We start from the raw sequence: 25,777 nt of genomic DNA, 5'->3' as shown, positions 1-25,777 counted from the left end.
CAACTCCAAACAAATCCTATTCATCCCTCAGCCCTGGTTCCAATGTCCTTACCCCTCGGAAGCCCTCTCTCTCTTTCCCCAGGCAGAGCCAGAGTCACCCTTGAGTCCCACGCTCCAGTCCAATCTCATGGGGCTGGGGGTATCTGCGTGCATTCAGCATAGGGTCTGGTATGCAGTAGGTGCTCAATGAGTGTTGAGTGAAGAAAGAAATACATGCATGATGCCGGGTGCGGTGGCTCATGCCTGTAATCCCAGCACTTTGGGAGGCCGAGGCGGGCGGATCACGAGGTCAGGAGTTCAAGACCAGCCTGGCCAAATATAGTGAAACCCCGTTTCTACTAAAAATACAAAAATTAGCCGGTGTGGTGGCGGGTGCCTCTAGTCCTAGCTACTTGAGAGGCTGAGGCGGGAGAATCGCTTGAACCCTCGGCAGGCGGAGGTTGCAGTGAGCCGAGATCAGGCCATTGCACCCCAGCCTGGGTGACAGAGTGAGACTCCGTCTCAAAAAAAAAAAGAAAAAAGAAATGCATGCATGATTGGGCCAGAACTAACCTCAGAAATGATCCTGGCCTGCGCTGGGTGATGATACCGTTTCTACTGATTAAATTTGGAAGCAGGGGTTAGGTTTCCTGCCCTCTCCGCACCCGAGAGGCGCCTGGGCCGTCAGCCCGCGGAGCATCTTGGAAACAAGGCCACAACCCACAGACCTCAGCCTCTGTCTGACCCCACGGGTCCCGGTGAGGCCCAGACAGCACCCTGAGCCCCGGGTCTGCCTGTATTCCGCAGCGCTGAGGGAATGCCTGCTGTGTGTCAGGCGCTGCTGCGGGTCCAAAAATCCCTTTGCTGCGCAGCTGACCTGACAGTGCATCGGGAGGGAATCAGTGCCACGGAGCAGGAGGGCAGCAGAGAAGACCTTGTAAGCTGACATTTGAGAAAAGACCTGGAAGAAAGCCACGCGGGCGTCGGGAGAGCGCTGCACCGGGCAGGGGGCGGGGGAGAGGGCGCCTGGCGAGCCCCAGGAACAGTGGGGACAGTGGGCTGAAGTACCGTGAGGGGAGACGGCGATGAGGTAGGGAAGCACTGAGGGACACGAGGGCCTCGGCCCCGCCCCGCGCACGCCCGGCTTCTCGTCTCTTCCGCCGCCTGCTTTGGCCCCGCCCCCGCCGGAAGCCCCGCCCCCGCTTGGAGCCCCGCCCAACGGCCGGGCCTAGTTTGTCTCTCAGCGGCCACCGTCGCCCGGGCCGCTGCCCGCCGAGTGCGCAGCTTTCGCCGCTCCCGCGCCCCCGCTCCGCCCCGCGTGCCGTGCGTGCCGTGCGTGAGCGTGCGCGGGCGCGTCGGCCGGCGAGGGAGCAGCAAACGGCCGGCGGCGGGTGCCGCGCGGGGGGCGGGCGGCGCGGAGTAGGTGGCGGCGGCCATGGCCGAGGCGTCGCCGCATCCCGGACGGTACTTCTGCCACTGCTGCTCCGTGGAGATCGTCCCGCGCCTGCCGGTGAGGCCCGGGCCGGGGCGGCGGGCGGCAGGGTCTGTGCCGCAGGCCTGAGGCAAGGCCGGGGCCGGGGTGGGGGTCGCTTGCGCCCGCCTCTTGCGCGAGCTGACCACGACGGGAAAACTGAGGCTCGGGGCAGCGCCGGCCCAGGCTGAATCCGCGGGGAGCCCGGGCGGTGCGCGCGCGAACCCCGTCCTGTACATGCGGGAGACTGAGGCCCGGGCGGGAGGCAGGGCCTGGCCGGAGCGGCGCAGCGGGATCGCGGCCGGGTGACCCCACATCCGCGGCGTTCCCGACCCGAGAGGCCGCGAGGATCCCAGGTGGGATCCCTAAGCCCGGTGAGCCTGGTTTTGCAAACGGAGAAACTGAGGCCCGGCGAGCAGAGAGAGGGTATTGCCCGGTGGCGCGGCGCGGGGCAGGGGCTGGGCCTGGCGGGGCTCGGACCCCGAGAATAACGCCAGGGGACCCCCGCCGAGCGCGTGGTTGGGGGCGCCGGCGCCTCGCTGCAGGCTCGCCTCGTGGAGCCCTGGCCGCCGCCTTGGAGGCAGGCCCAGGCCCGGAACGCTCCAGGCACTGTCCCGGAGTCCGACCGCGGCCCGCCGGCGGGGCTTTGTGAGCGGAGCCTGCGTTCCTCCCCTCCCGGGGCTTGGCTGCGCAGCCCACCCTTCCTCCAGGTGTTTACAGCCGCCCCTCACCGAAGAGGACCCTGGGCCTGGGCGTGCCGAGTGCTACTTCCTGCTCGTTTAGGGCAGTGTTTCCCACGCGGACCTGATGTCACCTTGGGGGAGGTGGGAGCAGCGCTCGTTGAAGGTGCTATTTCCAGGCCCCTTTTCCAGGGTTTCGGAGTCAGTAGGTGTGGAATGCGCTCAGCAGTCTGCATTTCTAATATTATTTTTAGGAATGGGGTCTCCCTGTGTTGCCCAGGCTGGTCTTGAACTCCTGGGCTCAAGCGATTCTTCTGGCTCAGCCTCCTAAAGCGCTGGGATTACAGGTGTGAGCCACCGTGCCCGGCGGTGGTCTGCATTTTTAACCCGTGTTGCCCTTCGCCAGGCTGACGTGCAAAGTGGTGATTTAGTCGAGCCACCCGTGCTTTATAGATGGGGAAACTGAGGCGCGTGGTGGCTCAGCGGGAAAGTGGCAGAGCCGGCTCTGTCGGGAGCCGCTTGGCCAGCTTAAGGGGAGCAGCCGCAGGAGGTGGAGGGGTCTGGACTCCCCACCCTGTGCCCAGGGGAAGAGGCTGCAGGCATTGAGGATTTACTGTGCTGTGTGCGTAGCCACCCGGCTGTTGCTACGCTTTGATCCGTAAGAGAAGTCCAAGCCCCCCAGAAGCAGTGCAGTTCCCCGGGAGTAGAGACCCAGGAAGGGGCTGGAGGGAGTCAGGAGAAGCCGCCTGTCTCTGGGTCACAGAGGAGGAGCGAGTGTTAGAGTTGGGGCATGGCGGGAGAGCGGGGCCAGGCCCAGGAGTGGAGAGAGAGAGGTGTGGTTTCCTCTCTACTGAAGCCACAGGGCTTCCCCTCCCCAGCAGGAGGAACAAATAAAGTGAAATCTCGGGTGTGGGGCGAAGGTTGGGGAGCTGAGACTGAGCCTTGCCTTGCTCCTCTGTCTCCCAGGGGTCTCGCTCTTGCCTCTTCCAGCTTTCTGTCCCCACTGGCCGTGGCAGGAGAGGCTGGTTGCCTGACAGCCCGCCCGCCTGGGTGAGTTGCAGGGCAGCCCCTTGCAGCCCCTTGAGCCCTGGGACAGGCCTGGGAAGCCCCTGGGAAGCCTGGAGTGGTGGCTGTGGGGGGCCGACACTGCCTTGACTCGGCTGCACATTTAGCTGCTCCTAGAGCCCGCACAGGACTGGATCCTGGTGTGGTGGAGCCACTTCCTCGCCCCGTGGCCTTGGACACGGAGGACCCTGACCTCCTCCGACTGTCACTGGGCCTGGGGAGGGCCTTCCTGTAGTGACAGGAACTCTGTGGTGACAGGCCGCTGTGGTCTTTGCCCTCACAGAATTTACAGGCTGGCCAGGGAGCCAGCATGGAACAGTGATTGACAAATATTTAATCATGGACGTTGGTAGATTCCTTAAGAGCAAATAACTGCAGAGAGGGCTGCGGGGACCTGCCCGTGTCCACCTCGCGGGTGATCCCAAGGGCATCTGCTTGTGCCTTTGGAGCAGGACGTAACAAGGCGCCCGTAGACAGCATGGCAGTGTCAGAACTTCTCTGTACGTGGCAGGACCCTGTCTCTACAGAAGACTAAAACAATTAGTGGGGTGTGTTGTTGCACTCCTGGAGTCCCAGCTACTGGCGGGGGCTGAGGTGGTGGGAGGAGCGCTTGAGCCTGGGGGGTGGAGGCTGCGGTGAGCCATGATGGTGCCAGTGCACTCCAGCCTGGGTGACAAGCAAGACGCTGTCTCAAAAACGAATTTTTGATGCTGGGAAATGGGCACACCTGGCGTTTGTTCTGGGAAGGGACGGCTGCTCCGTATCTGGTAATGGGGAAAGTCCCTAGCCACAACCAGTGCCCTCGAAACGGGGCGTCTCTGCCGCTGGGGAGCTTGCCCGGCGGCTGAGTCAGGGGCGGCACTGCTGCTGCTGAGACACCTGGGCTGGCTGTCGGGAAGCTCCTGCCTGCCTCTGACGCAGGGGGGACTGGCTGCCCTGGGCTGTGTGCCTGCCCACGAGGGCTTCTCCCAGGCAGCTGGGCCGTTCCGGGCCTCCATTGCCGTCCTGGGCTCTGGGATCAGGCTGAGGCCCCGCGCAGCTGGGCCATTCTCTGCTGGGCAGCCTTGGCCTCAGTCTCCTCACCTGCCAAGTGGGTTTGGTGATGCGATTCGCTCCCCGTGGCATCCGGTGGGCACGTGTGTGCAGAGTGGCTGGCACCTGGCCGCTCTCCTGGTGACTCGTGAGGGTGTCCTGAGCGGGGAGCCACACTTGCGGTCGGGGGCTCAGGCGACGACGGCACAGGGGCGGCAGTTGCCCCCATGAAAGGCGGTGATGAGGCCGAGCGTGGTGGCTCACGCCTGTGGTCCCAGCGCTTTGGGAGGCCGAGGTGGACGGATCACCTGAGGTCAGGAGTTCGAGACCAGCCTGGCCAACATGGTAAAACCCCATCCCTACTAAAAATACAAAAGATTGGCCCGGCGTGGTGGCAGGCACCTGTAGTCCCAGTGACTCAGGAGGCTGAGGCGGGAGAATTGCTTGAACCTGGAAGGCGGAGGTTGCAGTGAGCCGAGATTGTGCCACTGCACTCCAGCCTGGGTGACAGAGCAAGACTCCAAAAAAAAAAAAAAAAAAAAAGGCGATGACGAGGGTGTCTGGGTGTCTGAGCAGCAAAGGGAGCGTCAGCCAGAGTGGGGCGTGTGGCGGCAGGAACCAGACAGGCCAGCTGGAGCTCAGGCCACAGGCGGCTGCGCAGACCCAGACTCGAGCCTGCTGAGGAGGCACTGACTGGAGCTGTGACTGTAGGGTGTGGGCGAGAGCGCCCGGTGGGCAGGGAGCTGCTGAGGGCACTGAGCCCCCGGGAACCAGGCGGGCGCAGGGAGGTGGCCCTGGGTGCCGTCCTTGTCCCTGACCTCCCCGTCTCTGGGTGGTTCCTAGGGTGGTTCCAGCTCTGCCTGCCGACCCCCCACCCCCAAACGCCTGCAACCTCCGCAGTGTCCCCAAGTGGTGGTGAGAGGACGGTGGGGGTGCTGGGCCCTGCCGCCCACGGTGGCGGGGAAGAGCCGGCGTGGGCGGGGAGCCACCAGGAAGTGAGGGCTGCTGCGGCCAGTGTCACCGATGGGGCCTGGCGGGAAGTCTCCCCAGCTGCCCCCCGGCCCACCCTGTCTTCTCCTGGTCCCTGCAGTGGCGTGGCCCGAGTCTTCAGAAGACGGCCTGGGTCTGTCTCTGGCCGCTGCTTGCTCTGTGTGTCTGCGGTTGTGCCAGATACCGTGACAGTGACAGCGTGCCCCTGCCTCTCAAGCGTCCGGCCAGCACCCTGGAGCGGCTCTGCACAGCTGGGTTCTCCGGAACGGGCTCCCCGCAGCACCCTGTGAGCGTGGAGCCTGGCGCTGTGATCGGGCACCAGCAGTACCACGGGAACCTGTGGATGTCGGCAGCCCTCTCTGGCCGGCTGGCGCTGGGGTCTGCCTCGGGCAGATGCCGGTGCTGAATTTCCTCCCACTTAGAACTCTGCCACCATGAGGACCTTCCTCTGAGCCTCGGGCGAGCTGTAGCACCCCTGGCACTGGCATGGATGGGCACCTGTGGGGTTCCAGTCCCTAGTGGTGGTGCCTGAAGCCACCTGGGAAGGAGAAGGCAGAGTTCGGGGCCTGGGCCGAGGCACGCCCTGGGGTGTGAGGCGGGGCCCCAGCCTGGGCTGAGGCAGTGGCTTCGCTCACGCCTCGTCCATCCAGCTTGTCTTGGGAGTGCGTGGTGCATGGGGCCCAGGGACAGACGGTGTGAATGTGGGATGTGGTGGCAGCTGCTGAGGGCGGGAAGAAAGGGGTGCAGGCGCCGCACGTGCCCGTGCCTCTGGGGCTGCGGGGCCCACACACTGTGGATCAGCCGGGAAGCTTTGGGCACCCTTTAGGAAAACAGTAGCCAGCACGGGGGCTCCTACCGAGGCCGAGCACTGCACCATGACCCTCCCTGGGGTCTCCTGATGTGCACAGCTCCCCGAGGGCCCTGCCACCCACAGGGGCCGAGTCACTGTCACCAGGGGCCTGCCTGCCCCTGGTCACTGTCAGTCATCTGGGGCCTGCAGGACGCCAGCCCACTCCTCTCCACGCGCCTGGCCCTGGGCCCTCAGGACATGCGCCCCGTGTAGGCCCCGTGGATGAAGGGGCCTCTGCTGCCCTGCCAGGTCCCACCCGGGGATGAGGCCATCGCGCTGCAAGGGTGCATGGGTGGAGCCCGGCACTGGCAGGGTCCCCCCTACCCTGGCTGCCTGGCCAGCTGTTGCTATGGTGATGATGCCGGGTGATCGTACCTCCTGCACCTGTCCTCTGAGGGAGAGGTGAATGGATTCACCGTCCTCTGCTAGGGCCAGAGGCTCCAATGGGGCCTCTGTGGGGGCCCCCAGTGCGTGCCGCCCCCGGAGAAGGTCGGGCAGCTCCTCCACCAGGCCCCCTTGCCCAGGCGTTTCTACCTGCAGCTGCCCCGATTTAATACGAGACCAAGCGGTCTCTCGGCTGTGCCCTTGGAGGAGGAGGGCGGCTGGAGACCCCCAGGTCCAGCCCCTCCCACCGTCGGCCAGCAGAGGCTCAACCTGCACCCTGGATATCCGGGATCCACCTGTCACTTGCCTTCGTGACCAGAGCCTCGGTTCCGGCCTTCGGTGGCCCTGGAGGGGCTGGCCGGGGGCCTGAGAGACAGCCCAGAGCCCTGACAATACCCAGGAGTTGGGTCGCAGCCCTTGGCCTCCTCGATGGCACCCGGATTTCAGATGAGTGAGTGTCCAGGCTGTCCTCTGTGACAGGGCAGAGGCTTGGAGCAGAGAGGTGACCTTTGAACCCCCTGGGGTGGGCGTTCCAGCAGCAGGGCCGACGTGCACAGGCCCCGACGCTGGAGTGGGTGCTGCAGAGAGAGGGTTCTGGACAGTGCTGTGGCACCAGGCCCCACGGCCTCTGCGGGCAGGACAGCGGGGGCCAAGAGGAGGCCAGGGCTGGGGCAGATGAGTGTGTATGTGGCCAGGTTGGGCTGTCGTGAGCCGGCAGTGCGGGTGGCGGGAGCATGCGTTGTGCCCTGGACTGAGACGGGAACCCGGGAGCCCGACAGAAAGCCAGTGATGCACAGAGGGGCTGAGCTCGGCACATGGGGACCAGAGCGGCCGAGCGCTGTGCCAGGCCACGTGGGCGTGTGCAGGGCCTCGTGCTTGTCCAGGAGAGATTCGGGGCTGGGGCTGGCAAGCCAGGGTCCTCAGAGGGAGACAGCTTCTCCCTCAGGCCCTTCTGGGGCTGCCTGACCTTGTGGATGCACCCAGCAGGAGAGATGGTGGTTGGGGCAGCTGCACAGCTGACTTACGTCCTGCCCTCAGTGGGGGCCAGTGCAGCCGTTCCAGGTCCACTGGGTGGTGCTAGCCTGGGGAGTCACCATGCAGGGAGAGCCTGAGCCCTGAGCTACCCCTCCATTCCCAGAGACCCACCCAGGCGATGGAGCGGCCCTGGGCTCCCGGTCAGCTGGCGGGCGGACGGCGGCAACCCCTGAGCCCAGAGGAGCCCCGATAGACCCGACACTGGCAGAAACCAGGGGTTCAGATTTGACTGTGAAGTCTCAGCGTGTTTACGTGGGGCATCCCAGTCCCGACACCCCAAACGCACCCCAAGAACCGACGCCTGGGGAGAGTTGTCACGGCCACTGTGGCAGAGCCACACTGCTCCCACACTAAGCTCAGGGCCACGGTGGTGGTCGTTGGCTGCTTCCCCTTCCCCTTTCCCTTTTTCTTTTTCTTTTTCTGACACGGTCTCACTCTGTGGCCCAGGCTGGAGTGCAGTGGTACGATCTCGGCTCACTGCAACCTCTGCCTGCCGGGTTTAAGTGATTCTCGTGCCTCAGCTCCTGAGTAGCTGGGATTACAGGCACCCACCACCGTGCCCAGCTAATTTTTGTATTTTTAGTAGAGACGGTATTTCCCTATGTTGGCTGGTCTCGAACTCCTAACCTCAAGTGAACTGCCCACTTTGGCCTCCCAAAGTGCTAGGATTACAGGTGTGAGCCACTGTGCCCAGCCCTTTTTTTCCTTGTTCCTTTGTTTTTTTTGTTTTTGTTTTTGAGATGCTGCCTCACTCTGTTGCTGCAATCTTGGCTCACTGCAGCCTCCACCTCCCAGGTTCAAGCGATCCTGGCACCTCAGCCTCCCTAGCAGCTGGGACCACAGGCGCCTGGCCCATTTATTTTAATAGCTTTATCTCAGTATTTTCACGCACCATACAATTCGCCTGGTGAAACGTTTGTAGTATATTCATAAAGTTGTGCAACCACCACCACAGTCTAATTCCACAGCATTCTCACAGCTGCAAAAAGAAACCCACCTCAGCCCTGCCAGCCGTCACTCCCCGTCCCCTCCCCCAGGCCCTGGTGCTCACACATCCCCTCTCTGTCTCTGTGGCTCGGCCTGTCCTGGACATTTCATAGACGTGGGATCACACGCTGCGTGGTCTTCTGTGTCTGGCATCTCTCACTGGACGTGATGTCCTCAAGATGCGTTCCCCCCGCCTCTCCCCGCCGTGGCCTGGTCTGGGCCTCGCCCCTTTCCATGGTTGAGTCGTGCTCTGAGGTGCGGGTGGACACTGGAGCTGTTTGCATCTGCCGACGACGATGATGAACTGTGCTGCCGTGAACTCTCACCTGCCAGTTCTGGCCATGTGAACATTTGGTGGGCAGGTGTCTTCGTTTCTCTGGGGTTTGCGCCTGGAGTGAAAGTTCTAGCTCGTGGGTCATGGGGTAGTTCCATCTGGGGGACTTCTGGGCTCCCAGCAGGCCTGAAGGGGTCTTGCATCTCATCCTGGCTGGCCCCAGGAAGTGGCATCTCGCTGGGGCTGGCCGGCTGCGTTTCCCCAGCGCGTTTTTGGAGGCATGTCCTGTACAGGTCCTTCCCTCCCCGCCCCCCCCGCTTTTCTTTTTTTTTGAGATGGAGTGTCACTCTGTCGCCCGGGCTAGAGTGCAGTGGCGCGATCTCGGCTCACTGCAAGCTCTGCCTCCCAGGTTCAAGCCATTCTCCTGCCTCAGCCTCCCGACTTTGCCCGTTTTTAGTTGCGTTGTCTGTTTCTCTTTTTCTTTTTTTTTTTGGCAGGGTCTGGTTCTGTCACCCAGGCTAGCGCAGTGGTGGGACCACAGCTCACTGCGGTCTCGATCTCCTGGACTCAAGCCATTCTGCCTCCTGCCTCCGGCTCCTGCCTGTCTCCTCCTCCTCCCTAGTAGCTGGAGCTACATACCCACCCCAGCATACCCAGCTAATTTGTTTTTTGTAGAAATGGGGTTTGGCCATGTTGGCTAGGCTGGTCTCAAGCTCCTGACCTCAAATGATCTGCCCACCTTGGCTTCCCAAAGTACTGGGATCACAGGTGTGAGCTGCTGCACCTGGCCTGGGCTTTTTTTTTTTCTTTCTTTCTTTTGAGTTGTAAGCACTTTTTTTTTTTCCTGATACGGAGTCTCACTCTGTCGCCCAGGCTGGAGTTACAATGGCATGATCTCGGCTCGTTGCAGCCTCCGCCTCCTAGGTTCAAGCGATTCTCCTGTCTCAGCCTCCTGGGTAGCTGGGATTACAGGTATATGCCACCACGCCTGGCTAATATTTGTATTTTTAGTAGAGACGGGGTTTCTCCATGTTGTCCAGGCTGGTCTCGAACTCCTGGCCTCAGGTGATTCGCCTGCCTCGGCCTCCCAAAGTGCCAGGATTACAGGTATGAGACACCGCGCCCGGCCAGCATTTTTTGTTTTGTTTTGTTTTTTGAGACGGAGTCTTGCTCTGTCGCCCAGGCTGGAGTGCAATGGCACAATCTCAGCTCACTGCAACCTCTGCCTCCCAGGCTCAAGCAATTCTCCTGCCTCAGCCTCCCAAGTAGCTGGGATTACAGGCGCCCGCCACCACACCCGGCTAATTTTTGTATTTTTAGTAGAAACAGAGTTTCACCATGTTGGCCAGGCTGGTCTCCAACTCCTGATCTCAGATGATCCGCCCGCCTCGGCCTCCCGAAGTGCCAGGATTACAGTCCTGAGCCACCGCACCCCCGGTGATGGCGGAGCGTGCCGAGAATTCGTGGGGCGTGGGCTGAAACGCATGTGGTGCCTCCCGGCCTCACCAGGAGCCGGGCCGCACTTTTTCTATATTGTAGATGGTGCCTCTTCACTCTCCCCTCACGGTGGGTTCGTGTGCATCTGGCATCGTTTGCTCACCCTGGCCTTAGTCCCTCCCCACCCAGCCTGTGCTTCAGTGGCAGGAGCAGGTGAGGCAGGCACGGCGTGGTGTGGGCGGGGGCCCAGCTGTCGGCCCTCCCCTTGGGCACTGCCCGCCAGACCCCCATTTCTCCCCAGAGTCAGTGGGTGAGGCCGGGATCTTGCTTGCTGGAGAGGTCCCAGCCCCTGCCCCTGCGAAGACTGAACAGCCCCCGTGCAACCTGCATCCCCAGAGCCTGGGGTCCACCTTGGCTCCCCTCACAGCAGTCCCCCATGCACGGTGGGAGCCTCGTCTCCTGTTTTTGTCTGTGTTACCTGGGGGTGGTTTTGGGACCCCTGTGTGAGCCCCTGGCATGATGACACGTGCCGTGTGAGGCCATTTTCACGTTGCTGCGATGGAGCACTTGAGACTGGGTCGTTCATAGAGAGCAGTTGATTTAGCTTCCAGTTTCCAGTTCTGCAGGCTGTGCGGGAAGTGTGTGTCGGCATCTGCCCAGCCCCTGGTGAGGCCGGGAGGCACCATGCACGTTTCGGTCCAGGCCCCACGAATGCTCGGCATGCTCCGCCATCACCAGGGGCCCAGCCATCCATGAGGAGTCCGCCCTGTGAGCCAGTGTCTCCAGCAGGCCCTTCAGCCCTGGGGATCCCGTTGCAGTGTGAGATCCACAGGGGATGGCATCCGTCCTGCCCGGCACAGCTGTGGCTTGAGGCTGGTGCTGGGGAACTGTGAACGTGGTTTTGGGACTCACACACAGCTTTCCCTGGGCAGGGTCCTCACGTCTCCTGTGGGACATCACCATGTTGGCCTTGTGTTGTCCTTGGCTCTAGGGGGACCTGGGGATGGGGTCTTGCAGGGGTGTGGCCAGCGTGGACGTGGCCTCCCCCGAGCCAGGGGAACGGGCTGTGTGCGGGGCTGCCAGAGCATTCTGGAAATGCCACTGTGGGGTATTGGGGCACCCCTCCGAGTGGTGCCACCTGTGTGAGGAGGTGCCCAGGCACTGGTGACGCCCGTCATGGTGGGGCAGGTCGGAGGGGCTCAGCCAAGGCACTGATGACGCTGGTGACGCCCAACACGGTGGGGCCAGGTCGGAGGGGCTCAGATCGCCGGGAGCCACCAAAGGGTCAGCGGGTGGCTGGCAGAGGCCAGGTCCCCTCGGCCGCCCTCCAGTACCCACGGGTTGGGAGCCACCCTGGCCTGTGTGTGCCTGGCCAGCCAGAGACCGCTGGGTCCGGAGCCCCTCTGTCCTCACCCTTGGGGGGGTTTGCAGGTGATGCCGGCGTCGCCGTGACCCGGCCTCCTGTTCTCTCCTGCAGGATTATATCTGTCCAAGATGCGAGTCTGGTTTTATCGAGGAGCTTCCGGAAGAGACCAGGTAATGCAGCCCCCTGTTGAAGAGGCTGGAAGAGCCAGCCGGGCCTCAGCTGTTGTAGGGGTGTGGGCTGTGCTGGCGTCCGCCCCCCCGAGTGTGGGGCCGTCAGGCCCTGGTGTCTGTGGTTCTGGGAGCGCTTTCCTCTGTGCAGACAGCAGCGAGCCGTTCTCTTCTGTGATGGCCGGGCCGGGGCCAGAGGGGAGTGCCGGCAACCTGTGCAGCCGCTCACCTCCCTCAGCCTCGGCGGCCAATCTGGTGACCCAGGCCCTCCGGGGAAGGGGCCACGGGGGCCCTACCCACATTCTCACGCTTAGGAGGTTGTTGGGGTCTGCACCGGTTTATAGAGAAACCCGTGGTTTACTGGCGAGGGAAGAAGCAGCGGGTTACGGCACCAAATGCTGGGGCGGTGGCGGGTGGGAAGCAGTGCCAAGGACAATTCCTGCTCTCCCAACACAGGCTTTTGAGGGGAGGGAGCGCCTGGTGCATGGGGGCATGGGGTAGCCGGCGCTGCTGACCCGCACTCTCTCCCCAGGAGCACAGAAAATGGTTCTGCCCCCTCCACAGCTCCCACAGACCAGAGCCGGCCACCGTTGGAGGTGAGTCGCCCGCCCCTCATGCTTCCTGATCGTGTCGGCCTTGCTCGGGGCCCCGAGCACCAGCCTGTCCCCACCTCGCCTCCTTGGGCTCTCCCTGCCCGCACGGCGGAGGAAATTTTTCCCTCCAGGGGCCCAGGCCAGGGATCGGGGCGGCCCACGCTGCTTGATTGGTTTCTTGGATGAAAGCGAAACTTCCACCGAGGCATCTCACACCAGCGGGGCAGGCTCTGCCCAATTCCTGCCTCCCTGTCTGCGTCTCCCTCCCACCCGGCACCCAGCAGGGCCCGTCTTGCTTTCTCCTTTGTCTTTGTGCCCTAGCGCCCCCAGCAGACTGCACGGGCCTGAGCCCCCGAGGTCACGCCCCCCTCCTCTCCCCAGCACGTGGACCAGCACCTGTTCACGCTGCCGCAGGGCTACGGACAGTTTGCTTTCGGCATCTTCGATGACAGCTTCGAGATCCCCACGTTCCCTCCTGGGGCGCAGGCTGACGACGGCAGGGACCCTGAGAGCCGGCGGGAGAGAGACCATCCGTCCCGGCACCGGTACGGCGCCCGACAGCCCCGCGCCCGCCTCACCACGCGGCGGGCCACCGGCCGGCACGAAGGCGTCCCCACGCTGGAAGGGTGAGGGGGCCCCGGGGGTGGCCGCGAGGGCCCCACGCCGTGAGGTCGGAAGTTCTGGCGCTTAGAATCCAGCACGGGTTCCACGGAAACGTGGCATCATCCATAGGCTCTCTGGAGAGGCCGCCCGGCCAGGCGCTCCAGCCCCCTGTGACTCCCCACACGGCCCTTCGGAGACAGAAGTATGCCGGTTCAGGGTGTGTGGGTTGACCACAGAGTGGGGCACCGTGCGCCTGCCAGGCCCACGTGCTTTGGAGACTGCTGTCCACATGCGTGTCGTCAAACGCTGTCCAGGCCTTGGGCCCAGAACAGAGCCTGGGGGAGCCGTCGCAGGGCCCCACTCCTGGTGGAACAGAGCCTGGGGGAGCCGTTGCAGGGCCCCATTCCTGGTGGAACAGAGCCTGGGGGAGCCGTCGCTGGTCCCCGCTCCTGGTGGAACAGAGCCTGGGGGAGCCGTCGCTGGTCCCCGCTCCTGGTGGAACAGAGCCTGGGGGAGCCGTCGCTGGGCCCCGCTCCTGGTGGAACAGAGCCTGGGGGAGCCGTCGCAGGGCCCCACTCCTGGCGGTTGATGCTTTTATGGTTGTGTGTCTCACCTGCTGGAAATGTCATCTTTAAAAGTGGCTAATTTTGCCAGGCACGGTGGCTCAGTGCTGTATTTGCAGTTCTCTGGGAGGTCAAGGAGGGAGGATCTCTTGAGGACAGGAGTTTAAGACCAGCCTGAGCAACGTAGGGAGGCCCCATCTCTAATTTTTAAAAAGTAGCTGAGGCTGGGTGAGGTGGCTCACACCTGTAATCCTAGCACTTTGGGAGGCCGAGGCCGGCAGATCACTGAGGTCAGGAGTTTGAGACCAGCCTGACCAATATGATGAAACTCCGTCTCTACTAAGAATACAAAAATTAGCCAGGCATGGCGGTGGGCGCCTGTAATCCCAGCTACTCAGGAGGCTGAGGCAGGAGAATCACTTGAACCCGGGAGGCGGAGGTTGCAGTGAGCCGAGGTCGTGCCATTGCGCTCCAGCCTGGGCAACAAGAGTGAAACTCTGTCTCAAAAAAAAAAAAAAAGTAGCCGGGAGTGGTGACCTCTTCTGTGGTCCCAGCTACTTGGGAGGCTGAGGCGGGAGGATCGCTTAAGCCCAGCCGGTTGGGGCTGCAGTGAACCAAGATCAAGCTGCTTCTCTCCTGCCTGGGCATTAGAGTGAGACCCTGGCTGATAGTAAAATAAATAAATAGAAGCTAATCTAGAAGCTGATGCTGGCCCTGCCCTTGGTGCTCACCACGGACCTGGCAGGCCTGGTGCCTCTCCTGTGCGTAGGGCGGCCTCACCCCATGACTGGCGCGCTCTTTTCCAGGATCATCCAGCAGCTCGTCAACGGCATCATCACGCCCGCCACCATCCCCAGCCTGGGCCCCTGGTGAGTGGGTGGGGGTGCCTGTCCCATCCCCAGCCTGGGCCCCTGGTGAGTGGGTGGGGGTGCCTGTCCCATCCCCAGCCTGGGCCCCTGGTGAGTGGGTGGGGGTGCCTGTCCCATCCCCAGCCAGGGTCCCTGGTGAGTGGGTGGGGGTACCTGTCCCCATCCCCAGCCAGGGTCCCTGGTGAGTAGGAGGGGGTGCCTGTCGCCATCCCCAGCCTGGGCCCCTGGTGAATTGGGTGGGTAGACGCACCTGCCCCAGCTGCCCGTCAGCCACTTGAACCCCACCTTCCACCTCCAGGGGAGTCCTGCACTCAAACCCTATGGACTATGCCTGGGGGGCCAACGGCCTGGACGCCATCATCACACAGGTACAGCGTGGCCACGGCCCAGAGTGCCTGCTGGGGGAGGGCTGGGCTGCCCACCCCTGGGAGCTGCCCCACTGCCTGGACCCACGAAGCCCCACAGAGGTCAAAGGGGATGCGGGCACAGCCTCCGCGCTCTGGCGGGCACGGGGGCAGCTCCGGCCTTCCTCCTGCCGTTTCTGAGTCTTGGCGACTTCGGGGGTTCTCCAGTGCTCACGCGGGACGTTGTCACAAAACCGCGGGGGGGACTCGCCCACAGCCACACGGTCAGGAGGCCACGCGGTCCCTCTTCCCGAGAGGTCGTGCCCTGACCTGCTTCCGAGCGCCACCCGTCTCAGCCTTGCTGAGGAGCCCTTGGAGCATTTTGTCACTGGCAGGACCCTCACAGTAGCCCACCAGCCGGAGCGCGGCCCCCCCATTCCGCCGTCAGGGGACCCAGGAGCCGGGGGGGCTGCGTGGGCTCCACAGTGACCTCCGACCCGGGGCGGGCTCCAAGGGGCCCAGGGCCCAGGACAAACGCGGCCTCGGTGCTTTTGCAGGTCCTGCAGCCTCACGTTTCAGAGCCCCGGGCCGGGCCCCCGAGGAGCTCCCGGCACTCTCGCCTCTTGTCTTTCAGCTCCTCAATCAGTTTGAAAACACAGGCCCCCCACCGGCAGATAAAGAGAAAATCCAGGCCCTTCCCACCGTCCCCGTCACTGAGGAGCACGTAGGTATGAGAGCTCAGCCTCCCGAGTAGCGGGAATTACAGGCACCCGCCGCCACGCCTGGCTCATACTTGTATTTTCAGTAGAGACAGGGTTTCACCATGTTGGTCAGGCAGGTCTCGAACTCCTGACCTCAGGTGATCCTCCTGCCTCGGCCTCCCAAAGTGCTGGGATGACAGGCGTGAGCCACCGCACCCGGCCTCGAGCATTTCCCTGAAGGTGGGCTGGGAGGAGAGGGTTCTGTCCAGGTCCCCTCTGGCAGCCCGGGGGACACACACACGGCTTTTCTCCCCTCGCTGGGCTCAGGGGCGGCCTCCGGCTGAGGCTGTGGAGTAGCCTGCCCTTGAAGGCTCGGCAGGCCCCCCACGCCCGCTGTGACCGCAGCCGCACACTCCCGCAGGCTCCGGGCTCGAGTGCCCTGTGTGCAAGGACGACTACGCGCTGGGTGAGCGTGTGCGGCAGCTGCCCTGCAACCACCTGTTCCACGACGGCTGCATCGTGCCCTGGCTGGAGCAGGTGAGCGCCCCGCCCCCCCGCCCCCCCCCCCCACCGCGGCCCTCCCGCCTCTAACCTGCCCCTTCTCCCGTCCCTGCCTCTGTCCCCGCAAAGCACGACAGCTGCCCCGTCTGCCGAAAAAGCCTCACGGGACAGAACACGGCCACGAACCCCCCTGGCCTCACCGGGGTGAGCTTCTCCTCCTCGTCCTCATCATCCTCCTCCAGCTCACCCAGCAACGAGAACGCCACGAGCAACTCGTGAGCCCATGTCGGCCGCCGGGAAAGCACGGGGCCTTTCCCACCCACCCTCAGCCAGCGCCACGCTCGGCTGGTCAGCGCTGCAGGTCCCGCCTGTTCCAGGGCAGGACCCGGGCCCGGCCCGCCGGCCCCCTGGCTCGGGAAGGCGTGGGCCACATGGTCCCCTCTGGGGCGTCCCCAGCCTCCCCGTCCTCTGTCTAACCTCACTCTCTAAACGTTCAGCGGTGGAAAGATTTTTATAATTTTAAATTATTACTGCTTTGAAATAAACGGACGTTTGAGCTCACGTGGCGGCCATGCATGGTTTGTGGCGGAAGACGGGGCCCAGTGGCTCCCCCAGCGCTGAAACACGGGGCTCAGCGGCTCCCCCAGTGCTGCAGGTGCCGCCAGGACGGGCCACGTGGGCCCCCAGCCTCCCCCTCGGCCGCCTCCACGACCCAGAGTAGGGGGGCTCGGGACCATGAGGATGACCAGCAAAATTCAAGAACAAAACTGCTCCAACAGACTTTTTTAAAAGAAAAAATATGTGTATCTTGAAAGCTATTTAAAATACACTACTTACAAAGAGAAGCCGGTGCTGTGGCTTTCCTTCTGCGCCCATGCATCAGGAAAAGGCCAAGCTGGGAGGCTGGTCGGGCTCTGCAGAGTCCGGTCCTGTCTCCAGGGGTCTGCGCCTCCTGCGGGGCTTGGTGCCCAGGGCCCGCTAGCAAGACTGCTCTCCCGAAGTTAAGCCCAGGAGGGCTGCTGGCGAGGTAGCAGGGTGGCAGCATCACTGGGTCGTGAAATTTAAAACCAGAAACACCAGCGTTAAAGCGCCAGGGCCCAGCGCCTCTGCCCCACCCTTCGGTCGCACCTCAGCCACGCGGGTTCCTGGCCCCTTCTGAAAAGCCGGACCCCACTGCTCAAGGTTGCTGGATGCCTGGCCCGGGGTGCAGCCAGCTCGGGCACAGCTGGCAAGGCGTGGGGACCTGCGGGCTCAGGGGGCCGGGGCAGTGGGTTCATCTCAGTTGCTGATGATCCCACCATCCTGGGATCCAAGAATCAGACGATGGAGACGGCTAATGGAGAGGAGCCTCCAGCAGGACCACCCGTGTCCCTCCACGGTAGACGGCTCCTGCGCGTGGGAGGCGCGTGCCCCACGCCCCCACCTGTTCTCCAAAGACTCCCGCCCTCCGCTCTGCACCACGCTCTTCACCGTGTCCCGCGACGTGTCTGCGTCAGCCCCCTTGGCCAGGTAACTCGGATCCCACCTGTCCGGACCGTGCCCAGGGCACCTTCTGGGCTGCTGCCGCAACGCCGTGGCAGGCCCTCCTGGTGGCCGCCCTCTGTGGTCGCGCGTGGCGGGCCCTCCTGGTGGCCGCCCTCTGTGGTCGCGCGTGGCGGGCCCTCCTGGTGGCCGCCCTCTGGGGTTGCGGAGCCGAGAGAAGCGTTGGGACTTCCGTGACTGTGGCCGCCAGGGCAGAGTGCCAGCCCTGAGGGCGTCCACATCTCAACCCCAGGACCCGCGGACTCGGCTCCTCACGAGGTAACATACCCGCTGCCCTAAGACGAGGTTGCATGGAGGACACCGAGGTAGGGAGGTTACCTTGGATCGTCCTTGATCTCCGGACTGAGAGAACAAGTGTGTTTTAGGCCCCGAGTCTGCGCGACAGGCTGGGCCGCCTGCTCCAGGTCACAGTCCCCCGGCCGAGCCGTTTTCCTGTTGGAAAGACAGAGCTTCGAGCCGTTTTCATGTTGGAAGATGGAGTTTTGAGTCAGGAGGCGTTGAGGGAGACAAGGCTTGGGTTCTGTGCGTCCGTGGTGGTTCTTGGGAGTTGGAGTTGGAGCTGGAGAGGAGGGCTGGGCAAGTGAGGCTTGCGGCGGCGGGACCTGGAGACTCAGAACTGGAGGGCCTTTGTCAGAGATGCTGCCGGGGTGCGCGCCTGCCTGTGAGGCTGGGACTTCCCTCGCGTGGGGTGGCCAGAGGAGCAGGACCGATCGGTTCGCCCCACCCAGGCATGAGCCTCAGGGGCGCTGGGCCCAGAGGACACCAGCACCCTGGTGGGGGCTGTGAGGCCGCATTGCTCGAGGTCAGGCAGCAGTAAGAAGTGGCCGCCCCTGGTGTCTTCCCCGCCCCAGGAGCCTGCTGCACGACAGGAGGTGGCCCTGGTAAGGCCCACACCCCTGCATCCCCAGGCCCCTCGCGCCTGCAGCCGCCCTCTCCCCATCCGCCCTGCCGCTCAGGAGTGCTTCATAAGCGGAAGCACAGTTTGCAACAGTTTGGGCTTGTCTTATTTTCACTGCTGGCGATTTCCTGGGGAGCCGCTGGTTCTGTGCCCCCAGGCCGCTCCTCTCTGTTGGGGGGCCCCTGCCTCACTGCCTGAGTACACCGGGGGGTCCCCAGGTTTGGGCTTGCGAATAAGCTGCTGAGGGCTCTGTGTGAACCGGGACTTCACTGCCCTGGGATGTGCGGAGCTGTACGCCCATTCCATGCTCTGTTTTAGAAACAAAGAAACAACTGCTGACCTGTTGCTTTTTTTTTTTTTTGAGACGGAGTCTCGCTGTGTCGCCCAGGCTGGAGTGCAGTGGCGCGATCTCAGCTCACTGCAACCTCCGCCACCCGGATTCAAGCGATTCCCCGCCTCAGCCTCTCAAGTAGCTGGAATTACAGGCGCCCACCACCACGCCCGGCTAACTTTTTGTATTTTTAGTAGACACGGGGTTTCACCATGTTGACCAAGATGGCCTTGATCTCCTGACCTCGTGATCCACCCGCCTCGGCCTCCCAAAGTGCTGGGATGACAGGCGTGAGCCCCCGCGCCCGGCCTGCTGACCCCCGTTTCTTTGAGGCACGTGTTACGTTCCTGCGTGGGGTGCCAGCAACAGTTTTATTTCAGCCGTGGTGACCTGTGCAGCTCCCAGTGACAACTCAAGTGGCGACGCCCTCCGACTGGCCAACGTGGGCCGATCTCCCCTCACACTGCCAACCTGGGGACATCCTGGGCGCAGCCCCGTCCTCCACCCACTCCATGCCAGCCAAAGATGTCCCCAGAGGCCGCCTGGTGTCCCCTGGGGTGGGGCTCGCTTCTGTCTGCAGGGTGAGCAGAAGCTCTCGGGCCGGGCACGACCCTCCCTTCCCAGGAGGGTTTACCTCCCAGCAGGTGCCTCGGCCCAGTCTTCCTGGATTTATGTGGAAGGCGGCGGCTGGGGATGGAGCCCTGGCCGTCCCCGGGGACTTCGCCAGGGCGATGCTGCTGTCGCCCCACGCACAGAAGGGGAGACGGGCCCAGGGTGTCACTGCCTGGCTCCAGGCTGCGGGGCTCTTGGCTCTGACCTTTTCTCTGAGAGGCTGGAGTTTGACTCCCAGGGCTGTAGGCAGAAGTCCCAGCGGAGTCAGGATGTCAGGAGGGCGCTGGGCACAGGCAGGGGCGCCCCCACACCGACGGCCAGCCCCCTCTGCGTCCCGCAGGACAGCGGCATGAAGCCCCCAGGCCTGCCCTGCACCCAGCACGGCTCCTGCCCTCAGCCTCTGCCCTTCCGGGGGATCCGAGGAGCACCAAGGCGTCGGCCTCCGCCCTTCCCAGGGGATCCGAGGAGCACCGAGGTGTCGGCCTCCGCCCTTCCCGGGGGATCTGAGGAGCACCGAGGTGTCGGCCTCCCCCCTTCCCGGGGGATCCGAGGAGCACTGAGGTGTCGGCCTCCCCCCTTCCCGGGGAATCCGAGGAACACCGAGGCGGCGGCCTCTGCCCTTCCTGGGGGGATCTGAGGCTTATTTTGTCATGAGAACAGTTTCAGACACCGTGTGCATATTTCCGACGTCTGCTGTAACGAAGGACCACAAAGTTGATGGCTTACGACATTTATTTTCTGGTGGTTCTGGAGGCCAGAGTCCAAACTGGGTCCCACTGGGCTCATATCAAGGCAGGGGCAGGCCGGTCCCTCCCGGGGGCTCCAGTGCGGAACTGTTCCCGCCTTCCCCAGCATCTGGAGGCACCCACGTCCCTCAGCTTAGGGCCCTTCCTCCCCTTCACGGCCACAGCGCGGCCCATCCCCATCTCTCTCTGGCTCTCACCGTCCCGCCTCCTGTCGTGAGGACCCTGTGAGGACACTGGGGCCCTGGACCCCCCACCCTGGATGCTCCCCCATCTCCGTCCCACCTGCAGGTGCCTTTGTCCTCGCAAGGCGTTGTATTTGCAGATTCCCGGGACGGGACCGGCTTCGAGGCTGGTGTTCTGCGGCGTCTGTCACCGTCTCCCCGGCCCCCTCCCCTCCCCTCCGCTCCTGCCCCCCCTCCCAACGTGCTCCCCACCCCGAGCCCCCGCCTCTGCCGGGCCCTGCCTGGGACGTCCCCCTCGACCTTTCGACGTCTGCGTCCTTCAGCCTGAGAGGCGCCCTGTTGGGTTCTCAAGGTCCCCAACTCAGGATTGAACCTGCTTGGTGGCCACCACCCCCTCAGGCTGGGACCCCCCTGGAGGGCTCCTGGGCTGTGTCCACAGCGCCCGCACACGGTGGGCACTCAGCGCTTACAGAGCCAGCAGGGGGAAGAACAAGCGTGGCCGGGCCCCTCGCCACCAGCCCAGGCACCTTGGGGAGCCGCCGGCCTCTCAGGGCCTCAGGAGACCAGGACGGGCAGGAAGTGGGCGGACAGGTGGTACCGCCGCGTCCGGCCGCCTGGCCGGGGCCCCCCCCTCCTGTCCAGCGCCAGGAACATGGGCTGGCCGCGGCGGCGCCAGCGCTGTGAGGCGTAGGTGTTGTGGCCGTTCTCTTCGATGCGCTCCCGGAACCTGCAGTCCACGGTGTAGAGTCGCTGCGGGCGGGGGTGAGGCCGGCCCACCTTCCCCACCCTGCCCGCGCCGCCCAGCCCTGCCCGGCACTCACCGACCCGTAGAGGCGGCCCCGGCGGTTCATGGCCACGTAGAAGCCTGAGGACACTGCTTTGATGACCACGACGCCCACGTGTACAGAGCGGATCTCCAGGATGCCTGGGGGAGGCGGGGGTCGGGGAGGGCCTTGCTGGCTCACCCCCAGCACCGCTGCTGTCCGCTGTGCTTCGTGCAGGGCCCTCGGGACCATGACAGACACCAGGAGACCCCCGGGACCACGAGTCCCCTCATGACCACGACAGACACGAGGAGCCCCCCCGCCCCAGACCACGAGTCCCCTCCTGACTACGACAGACACGAGGAGCCCCCCCCCCGCCCCAGACCACGAGTCCCCTCCCGACCACGACAGACACCAGGACCCCTCCCCTGGGACCACGAGTCCCCTCCTGACCACGACAGACACCAGGAGCACCCCCCGCCCCAGACCACGAGTTCCCTCAGGACCACGAGAGACACCAGGAGCCCCCCTGGGATCACGAGTCCCCTCCTGGCCACGACAGACACTCAGGAGCCCCCCTGGGACCACGATGGACACTCAGGATCCCCCAGAGCCGTGACTGACACCAGGAGCCCCCCCAGCATGTGAGGGAGGAGCAAGGAGCAGGCGGAGGGAACGGGAAGCAGGACGGCCCCCACGAGCTGGGGGAGTGCAGAGATCGATGAGGACCCCGTGGGAGGGCTTATCGGGCCAGGTCAGCGCCGTCCCTGCAGCTCAGCCCAAGAGCAGCATGTGTGTGTGTGTACGGCGGGGGGGGGGCTCCCACACACCCAGAGGGACGTCAGTGGGGCAGCAACACCATGAGGAAGGTTGGGAGAGGGTTCCTGGGATGTGGGAGTCAGAGGGGGCAGGGCCCACCCAGACCACTGATAACTGTCAATGAGCCAGCGGCCAAAAGCACCCTAGGGAGCACCCAGCCCGGCCCTCACAGCTCACACCACCCCATATGGAGCCCCCAGCCCGGCCCTCACAGCTCACACCACCCCATATGGAGCCCCCAGCCCGGCCATCACAGCTCACACCACCCCAGAGAGCCCCCAGCCCCGGCCCTCACAGCTCACACCACCCCATATGGAGCCCCCAGCCCGGCCCTCACAGCTCACACCACCCCATATGGAGCCCCCAGCCCGGCCCTCACAGCTCACACCACCCCAGAGAGCCCCCAGCCCGGCCCTCACAGCTCACACCACCCCAGGGAGCCCCCAGACCGGCCCTCACAGCTCACACCACCCCATATGGAGCCCCCAGCCTGGCCCTCACAGCTCACACCACTCCAGGGAGCCCCCAGCCCAGCCCTTACAGCTCACACCACCCCTGGGAGCCCCCAGCCCAGCCCTCACAGCTCACACCACCCCATATGGAGCCCCCAGCCTGGCCCTCACAGCTCACACCACCCCATATGGAGCCCCCAGCCCGGCCCTCACAACTCACACCACCCCTGGGAGCCCCCAGCCCCGGCCCTCACAGCTCAGCTGCCAGGCCCACGCACAGTCACTGGGACTCCGGACTGGGACTCTGGACTGGAGGCCGGGCTGGCAGTGGCCTAGAGTGGGACACCGGTGGTTTATGGGACACCACAGACATGCTTGAGCGCCGACTGTATGCCAGCTGTCCTACCAAGCCCGCTCAGCAGCCCACGTTGCAGAGGGGCCAGTTGAGGCCCGGGAGTGGCAGAGCCAGATTTGGACGCCATCGTCTGTGGGTAGCCCTGGGTGAGCCCTGCCCCACCCTGAGCTGAAGTGTCTTGTCCAGCAAGGACCCTGGGCCCAGCCACCACTCCTCACCCACACTCGCTCACCCCGGCCTGGGTGTCTGCCGCTTTGTCAGCTGGGTGTACAGTTCCCCACGTGCCCGGCCAGCTCCCTGTCAAAGTGAAAGCTCCTCGGGGCAGCCTCCCAGCCCGACCTTCCAGGACACACAGGAACGTCTTTGAGGTGGTTGTTCTGGGGCGTCTGTGTCACCATCTCCCCTGGCCCCTTCCTCACCCTGTGCCTCCCCTCCCCTGGCAAGGTGCCTCCCAACACCGCCGTTCACTGTTCTGCACACCCACCTGCACCCTTGTTCACGTCATTCACTGTTCTTTTTTTTTTGAGACGGAGTCTCCCTCTGTCGCCCAGGCTGGAGTGCAGTGGCGCGATCTCAGCTCACTGCAAGCTCCACCTCCCAGCTTCACGTCATTCTCCTGCCTCAGCCTCCCGAGTAGCTGGGACTACAGGCGCCCGCCACCACACCCAGCTAATTTTTGTATTTTTAGTAGAGACGGGGTTTCACCGTGTTAGCCAGGATGGTCTCGATCTCCTGACCTCGTGATCCGCCCGCCTCGGTCTCCCAAAGTGCTGGGATTACGGACGTGAGCCACTGCACCCGGCCAACCGTTCACTGTTCTGTGCACCCACCTGTGCCCTTGTTCACCTGTCTAACTGCTGCGTGCCTCTGCTCTGGGAGCCCCAGGAGGGTGGGCGTCTCTGTCACCACTGGGTCCCCCATGCGGAGCACAGCACCCAAAAGGTGCCCAATTAGTGACCGGCGAATGCACGAAGGGCAGGAGAGCCCTCAGCTGGCCCTCACCCCCATCACCGTCCAGCTGGGGAAACCAAAGCTTGGAGAGAGGCAGAGACTGTTCCAGGTCAGGCAGCGGAGCCAGGCCTCTGCCTCGGCCCGAGGCCACCCTGCCTGGCCATGCCCGCCATGGATGGACCGGCCCAGCCAGTCCCCCGTCCGCCCTCGTCGCGTGCGGCCTAATGAGGGCCTTGGCGCCCAGATGAAAGCGCTGGGAAGGGCAGGGGATGATTACCTGCCCTAATGGTGGTGATTCAGGTGGCAGCCAGCGGGCCCGGGCCCCCTTCCCAGTGCCCCCTGCCCGGCGGGGACACCGACTCCCCTGGCCTCCAGGTACCCACGTCCCCTGCTGTGCCCAGCCTCTCCTCTTGCTCCTGACATTCCACAAACACTGAGGGCCTACCTCAGTGTGCTGGGCAGGCCCTGGGGACAGAGACGCCCGCTCCGTGACGTCCTGGGCCCTGTGGGGACCCAGCTCCGCCACCCCTGTCAGTGTGACCCTGGGCAGGTCCCATCCCTTCTGTGTGCCTCCTTGTCCTCACCTGCCAGTTGGGGTGTCTGGGAAGAAGCAGAGGGGGCCCCGACTCAGGCAGCCCTGACTGGATTCTGTGATGTCAGGAGTCCGGAGGTCAACCCCCCCCGCTTCCGCCATGCAGCTGGGCCTGCCCCAGCCCCTCTGGAGCCTCAGTTTCCCACCTGCAGATGGGTGGCCCCACCCACAGGGTTGTACCACACGGACACTTCTCTGCCCCTGAGCCGGGTCCGCCGCTGCAGCCTTCGCTTTAACAGTGCAACCCTCCCACCAGGCATGCTGCACCCATCTCACAGACCACGGAAACTGAGGCCGAGGCTGCACAGAGGAGCCTCCGGGACTCCACCACGGGCGCAGGTCACCGTGAAGACGGCGGCCGCGTTGCCGTCACCCGCCGCCCCCCCACCCCAGGCCCCCGTCGCCCCGCACTCACTGTCCTGGCCGTGGCGCCAGCGGGTGCCCTGCACGCGGCCGCCGGGATCCACGCGCAGGAAGAAGTGAGTGGAGGAGAAGAGGCGCCGCCAGCGCACGTCGCCCTCCAGGTGCGGGTAGCTGCGCGGTCCCCGCGACGCGCTCGGGGTTCCCGCGGCGTCGGGCGCCCGCGCCAGCAGCAGCCAGGCCAGGCCCAGCCACAGGCGGCGGCGCATGACCCGGCACCCGGTTCGCTGCGCGCTCGTCGCTCCCGGGCGTCCGCGGCTCTGCCTTCGCGCGGCGGGGCCAATGGGGCGCCTCGGGGGCGGGGCCGGGTTCGCTGGGGCGGGGACGCCGGCCAATGGGGTGCCTCGGGGCGGGGGCGGGGTCCACTTGGGCGGGACCAGGCTAGGGCGCCGGCCAATGGGACGTCTCGGGGGTGGGGGCCAGGTGCACAGGGGCGCGGCCGTGCGGGACTCCGCGCTCGGCCTCCGCGCGTTTGTTGTTTGTCTCGCGGGGCGTGTCCGTGAGTCAGCCGAGTCCCCGGGCGGGCTAGGACCTCGGGTTGCGGGGGCCGGAGTGTGAGACGCGGGCCGCAGAGACCCGGAGGGAGACAGAGACAGAAAGACGGTGGCAGTCAAGAGACACAAGGAAGATGACAGGGAGAGACGAGAGAGACACAGAGACGGGCAGAGGCGGAGATGCTTGGGGACAGAGATGGACACGGGAGGTCCTGCCGCGTGCGTCAGCCGCGGGACCAGCCAGGCTCCGGGGCATGCCCTGGTGGGACTTCTCTCCCCGCAAATTGTAGTTTCCCGAAAGCCAGGCCCACAAGGATGTGGGAATGCGCGGGTGGGTGGGCAGGTGACGATTGGGGACGTGTGTTTGGGCAGGTAGGTGGGCAGGAGGGAGGATAGCCACGTAGACCTGTCGGTGGCCGGCTGGCGGGGCACGTCGGAGGCGGCAGGAATGGGGCGGCCCCATTCGCACCCACACTTGCTCCTCCCTTAGAGCCACACCCCAGGCCCCACGGGGAACCACCCAGCAAGGCGGCTGGCCCCCACCCCTCCTCTGCCTGCCCCATGCCCTGGGCCCCAAAAGGTGAGCACAGTGACCCTCACAGACTCACAGCCAAGTGGAGGCATTGACAACTGGGGAAACCGAGGCCTGAGAGGGGCGGCGACCTCCGCTGTGGGGACACAGCTCCCAGCAGCCCAGTCCTGGTCCTGCGGCCACAGCCCCAGGTGGC

General features: G+C 64.6%; 2 protein-coding genes across 11 annotated transcripts; one reads left to right on the top strand and one right to left on the bottom strand.

Moving 5' to 3' along the window:
* Nucleotides 1-1,233: 1,233 nt before the first annotated feature.
* Nucleotides 1,234-19,987, top strand: RNF126 (ring finger protein 126). Of its 9 annotated transcripts, none has more exons than XM_063600707.1 (11): nt 1,312-1,489; nt 3,097-3,180; nt 11,662-11,720; nt 12,250-12,313; nt 12,692-12,936; nt 14,283-14,345; nt 14,644-14,713; nt 15,324-15,417; nt 15,812-15,927; nt 16,021-17,400; nt 19,043-19,987. In XM_063600707.1, exons 1-10 carry the CDS (start codon nt 1,415-1,417, stop codon nt 16,168-16,170), a joined length of 1,020 nt encoding a protein of 339 aa, XP_063456777.1. In that variant the 5' UTR covers nt 1,312-1,414; the 3' UTR covers nt 16,171-17,400; nt 19,043-19,987. The 9 variants fall into 9 exon arrangements, with proteins under 9 accessions (XP_054958877.1, XP_063456778.1, XP_054958876.1 ...); XM_055102898.2 differs by having other exon boundaries at nt 18,857-19,987; XM_063600706.1 differs by having other exon boundaries at nt 16,021-17,691.
* Nucleotides 19,988-20,299: 312 nt separating this feature from the next.
* On the bottom strand, nt 20,300-24,820 carry FGF22 (fibroblast growth factor 22). 2 transcript variants are annotated; one of them, XM_008975234.6, is made up of 3 exons: nt 24,551-24,820; nt 21,024-21,127; nt 20,300-20,952 (listed from the first exon to the last, which is right to left on the bottom strand). In XM_008975234.6, exons 1-3 carry the CDS (start codon nt 24,762-24,764, stop codon nt 20,758-20,760), a joined length of 513 nt encoding a protein of 170 aa, XP_008973482.2. In that variant the 5' UTR covers nt 24,765-24,820; the 3' UTR covers nt 20,300-20,757. The 2 variants fall into 2 exon arrangements, with proteins under 2 accessions (XP_008973482.2, XP_034800972.1); XM_034945081.3 differs by having other exon boundaries at nt 20,300-20,929.
* Nucleotides 24,821-25,777: the final 957 nt, after the last annotated feature.

Source organism: Pan paniscus, chromosome 20 (assembly GCF_029289425.2).
Source record: "Pan paniscus chromosome 20, NHGRI_mPanPan1-v2.0_pri, whole genome shotgun sequence".
NCBI classification, from domain to species: domain Eukaryota; kingdom Metazoa; phylum Chordata; class Mammalia; order Primates; family Hominidae; genus Pan; species Pan paniscus.
This window is presented reverse-complemented; position numbering and strand designations above follow the sequence as displayed.